The 5,449-nt window shown below is 41.1% G+C and overlaps 1 protein-coding gene across 1 annotated transcript; it reads right to left on the minus strand.

Moving 5' to 3' along the window:
* Positions 1–980: 980 nt before the first annotated feature.
* On the minus strand, positions 981–4,270 carry LOC310829214 (vomeronasal type-2 receptor 26-like; the record flags this gene model as incomplete). The annotated part of the gene is made up of 4 exons (XM_083707450.1): positions 3,416–4,270; positions 2,667–2,894; positions 2,003–2,129; positions 981–1,882 (listed from the first exon to the last, which is right to left on the minus strand). Exons 1-4 carry the CDS (start codon positions 4,250–4,252, stop codon positions 981–983), a joined length of 2,094 nt encoding a protein of 697 aa, XP_083563576.1. The 5' UTR covers positions 4,253–4,270.
* Between the last annotated feature and the right edge of the window lie 1,179 nt (positions 4,271–5,449).

Genomic DNA, 5,449 nt, shown 5'->3' on the forward strand with positions numbered 1-5,449 from the left:
TTTACTTGCATTCTCCATTCATCATGGTTAAATCTAATCAATTTCATCTGCTCATCAAACATTTGATGAAGGGTGCCAACAGTCAGTGGAATATCCAACAATATACTTGTCACATATATGATATGTATATGTATTAAGTATAGAGTGTTCTGATACATCACATGTGTTGGTGAAATAAAACTTTTCAGTTGTTGCTCCCCATCTGTCAAATGCGTTGCGCAGTGAGGTCTGCATGGTCCTTTGCTGCCATCTTTTCCAAGGACCAGAGGGCAGAATTCATTTACATTTTCTTGTCTAGGACTCTGAATTTCTCCAAGGAGACATGATTCAAAAAAAATCTTGTGAGGAGGCGAACCCAATTCAATGGCGAGTATGTTATCTCACAGTACATTGACAAACTATGGAACTCAATGACATAGGAAACAATGGTGGGGACAGTGCATTTGCGGCTTGACAGTTTCCCACAGGCATCTGGTTGGTCAGTGAGAGTTCAAGCTGCTGGACCAGATGGGCCATTGGCCTGATTTAAGAGGATCATCTTCCATTTCTACGATCTTGGTTATGGAAAGGTTGATGGTGAAATATGACTGTTAGCAGTACAAAACAATAATTCATAAATGAGTACTCGTATATTCCATGGCCACAATTGTACAGTTTCACAGATCCTATTATGTTGAAAGCTGTAAGACAACTTTGATCATTCAGAATTAAGGACAGATAAAGATTTCCTTGCATATATTTTGACAAGAATTGTTCTGAGTCTTCTTGTCAGCACATGCTACAAGAGAATAATGAATGTGTAAACGTATGGTTGTTTTCTTCAAAGCAGATAAATCAATTTTACAAATTAATTTTCAACTATGGGAATTTGGATTCTAGAAAAAATTATAAAAGGCAGCAGCTGAATTATATTTCCAAATATTCTACTGTACACACAGAGAAAAGCACAAAAGACAGCAAAGGACAGGTTTCTCATTTCTTTAATTTTTCTTCCTTACTAGCTGTTCTCTATTGTTCAGCTCAGGCCTCAGAATGATTAAATAACACTTTGGGGAAAAGATGCAGCCCAGCAACCCACCACCGGAGGCTAAGATGGAGAAGATCTCCACAGCTACCATGTATTTTCCCTTGGTGCTCAGGTAGGAAGGAATAAAGGACAGCCAAACACTGCAGAAGACCAACATGCTGAAAGTGATAAACTTGGCTTCGTTGAAACTGTCTGGTAACTTCCTGGCGAGGAAAGCCATAAGAAAACTCACAGTTGCCAGGCAGCTCATGTAGATGAGGACACAGTAAAACATTGTTACAGACCCCTCATTACATTCTAGTATGATTTCTTCCATCACAGAGTGCATGTCCACATCTGGGTATGGGGGAGAGGTTGCCAGCCACACAGTACATATTCCTGTTTGAACTATGAAACAGGAAAGGAGAATGAAGTGGCCTAGTCCTTTCCCCACCCATTTCCTCATCCTGGAATCTGGTTTTGTAGCCATGAAGGCCAAAACCACTGTGAAGGTTTTTGCCAGGACACAAGCAACAGCAGTTGAGAAGATGATACCAAAAGCAGTTTGTCGGAGGAGGCAGGTCACCTTCTCAGGTCGGCCAATGAAGAGCAAAGCACAAAGGAAGCAGAGCAGGAGAGAGATGAGGAGAGCGTAAGTGAGGTTTCGGTTGTTTGCAATGACAATGGGTGTGTTGTGGTGCTTCATAAATATACCTAGTACCAGAGCTGTGATCAAGGAAAGGGAAATAGAGAAACAGGCCAAACTGATGCCCAAAGGTTCTTCATAAGACATGAAACTTATATCCTTGGGTAGACATGCATTCCGGTTCTTGCTTGGATAGTCTTTGTCTGGGCATTTATTACAGTCTTTCATATCTGGGGGGAAAGAAATATATTAGGTCATACATTTGAATTTGGTGAAATGTTTACTTTCTGTCTGTGAAAGTAATGATAACTACAGAATCTGGATCTATTTAATCTATTTATTTCTCCTACCATACTGGTTTGCAATCTTTCCCTCTGCACATGGGATGCAATCGTAGCAGCAAGGTGGCTGTCCCTCCTTCACTTTCTTGCTGGATCCCGGAAGACATCTCTCAGTACAGAGAGAAAGAGGCCGAGTCTATTCCGTAAATGAAAGAGCAGAAGGATCAGCAAGAGAACCATGAGTTTGGAAATCTTCATGTTCCTGGGCCCCTCTCTATGTTACTAAGCTGAGTCAGCCTTTCAGCAATATTTAGAATGGCTATATTTTTTTAGTAGTAGTAATGTTTGAAGTGATGTCATACTCCCTCTATTGTTCTGGGATGTGTAGTTGTTGTGATTACATAGCAGTTCCCCACATTTAGCAAGAAAGGCAAAATCTTGGGGCTTATCTATTCTCTTTTCTTCAGTTAAAAATCAGTATTTTATAATTGTTAAGAAATATTTATAAAATATTTCTAAATATAATAAAATAAAATAAAATAAAATATTTGCCTTTATTCCTTGAGTGACTTCTAGCAGTAAGCTTTTGGCTCTTAATGTGGTACTTGGATGCTTTGGTCATATTCTACACAGTGACATGTATTTTAAGAGACAATGAGTAGACATGCAGGTGAATGATCATCGCTTATGCAAGACTGAATCTCCTTGGAATTATCTAACAATTTGGCCTTACCTGATTAAACCAACCGTTCCATGTTATGGCATCTTCATCAAGGATGAATGATTGGTCTGGAGAAGCCTGTGGATCTATCCTCCCAACACTCACTCTTTGCAAACTTTGGTTGTTGAATATAATCCAATTGACAATATCTAAGCTAGATACCACCTCACCATGCTGGTTGATGAAGACCACATCTCCTGCCGTATTGTTAAATGAGATACTTCTGAGAAAGTGATGCAGCTAGATTGAAAACAGAAAAAGCACGTTTGTAAAAGGCTGCAATTCTAATACATAGCTAAGGTATCTTTATCCTGTGGGCAGGACCTACAGTAAGCGGTGGGTGGTGATACAGTTAACTGTGAGTGGAGTCAGGTCCAGGGATGGAGAGACCACCGATTTTCTCTCTCCCACATCCCTCTCCCTCCCTTTCCCCGTTTTATCAACCTTTCTTTATCTCCCCCACCCCACACCTCATTTCCTCTGTCCCTGTTCATCTCAGGAGACACCAGAGTGGTGTGCGATCACCTGATCTGAGGGAGGATTTGGTGTATATGGGATATAGAGAATGCTGAACATCTCTCTTGACCATTACCACTGCCTCTTATCTGTGAATGCAGTGGCATCCCAGTGGTCTCCAAACCTATCCCATGGAAGTGATTTTCCTTGTCAGAGATGAAAGAGCAAGTTGACAACATTTTGGAAACCCATACCTTGTGGGGGAATAACAGGCCTCTTCCAGTTGAGGAAGTTTAGCCTATTACCTGCCAAAACTGTGGATTCGGATTCTTCCCTCTCCCTCCATACGACATTTCTCTGTGCCTGAGTCTGGATGTGGACATGATATGTAAAGCATGGGCCATGGCGTAGACAGCACTATGGATGCTGTAACTGTGGCCTGTCATGCTCATTTCAAAAAATGATCCAGGAAGGCTCTCCAGCTTCTCTTCTCCGGTGCAAATATTCCCCTCCACCTTGTCTGCAGTCATATCTGGGAACACACATTCAAAGGCCTGTTGCCAGAAGTCCCTGATAAAACCATCCCCATCTGTGCTGGAAGGGTTTCTGTGCAAAACATACTGATGAAATCCTGGTGGGTTTCTAAAGTGAATTTCAAAGGATATAGCACCATTGAATATTCCTGCATCCCAGTTCCTTTGAAAGACTAATGAAGTGAACTCAACCTGGGCCGTTATTATCCATACTTTACTGTTTATATTGTATGTCATGTCATCATGTTCTGATAGGTATGGAAGCCATCTCAAAATTGCCATGAAATAAGATTCTCCATAGGAAACTATTATATTAGCTGTGCTGCTAAAAATTTTATGATTTATACTTGCCCCCTGTTGTAGCATGTCATTTATTTCAGAAATAAAACTTAAACTGGGGATTCTTTCTAGGAATGCAAAGCAGACACCACTCTTGGTAAATATTGGAGAAATGGTTTGCAGAAATCTTTCTCCATTGTCATTGTCCATTGCAATGACTCCAATCCACGTCCACCTGAAATGCAGAAGCAAAGAGAGAATTCCCTCATACTGAAGGACTTCTGAGGCTGCCATCTGGTAGAAGGGAAGCCCTGGGCTTTTATCATTCATCACCGGAACAGAGCCATAAATGAGCTAAAAAGTAAGTGGAGGAAGAGAAGAGACAAAGTAGATTCCATTCACAGTATTCATATACATTATGTGGTGAAGCCTGTTAGTCAAATATGCCCTTTGTCAACATTTCAAGGTTTAGTGCATCTCTCTCATTTATACAAAAGACATACATGCAGATGGGCTGAAAACTGGGATCATCTCCCATTTGTGGTTTGGAAACCTGTGCTTTGCTGAATGGAGAGGGGCACTGTGTCTGTTTTTTACTATCTTTACGATTCTTGTTAACACTTGATGTCTGGAGCAAGGCATTGTGTCTACTTCACTTAAAAACACACAAAAGTTTTTTTATGTCATTGCAAAATTTCGCAGGGTCTTGTACAATGCATAAAACTGGATGGGGGAACATACCATGCCCTAAACAGCAGATTTCCTGGACATTATCTGGCTTTGTCAGAATTGCAACTTGGGTTATATGCACATTTCTTCTCTGGAGCTTCGTCTTTCTTCTTCATGATGCACATGCCCCATCACACAGCAAAACTGTGCTGATTCTTCTCAGACTTTATTTATGAACATTTATTTCACTTGTGAATCAGCTGCTAACTACTATTACTGTTCACCTGCGGTACTGGATTGTATCTGCTGTTTGCCATAACTTCTCTGTATCTTTAATTATGTTGGGTGTGCTAAAGAGGAATAGTTATTGTACTGGCTCCTACCTGTAAGGTTTTTGTAGTTGTAAGCATTTTCCCACACTAACCCAGCAGCTTATTTGACATGCCTTCCTCACTAATTTTTCCACTGGCGCCTAAAATCTTATTTCTTTTATCCAGTAAGCAACTCCCCCCCCTTTGCTCAGCAGCTCAATTCAGACACCCTCCTAACTAAGCAGAAAATGATGCATAACCAAAAACTGCTGGTGAGAGAGAAGCCCACTCTCCCATCAGTGGCATTTGTTATATACTGTAAGTGATCTAAATTTGTGTGTAAGACGGGAGAGTTACACATTTTTTTCAGGTATTGCAGTAAAGTTACAGGGACCCCTGACCATTAGGTCCAGTCGTGACTGACTCTGGGGTTGCGTCCCTCATCTCGCTCTATTGGCCGAGGGAGCCAGCATACAGCTTTCAGGTCATGTGGCCAGCATGACTAAGCCACTTCTGGCAAACCAGAGCAGCACACAGAAACGCCATT

This window comes from Podarcis gaigeae (assembly GCF_964106915.1).
Source record: "Podarcis gaigeae genome assembly, chromosome: 13".
Classification (NCBI taxonomy): Eukaryota; Metazoa; Chordata; class Lepidosauria; order Squamata; family Lacertidae; genus Podarcis; species Podarcis gaigeae.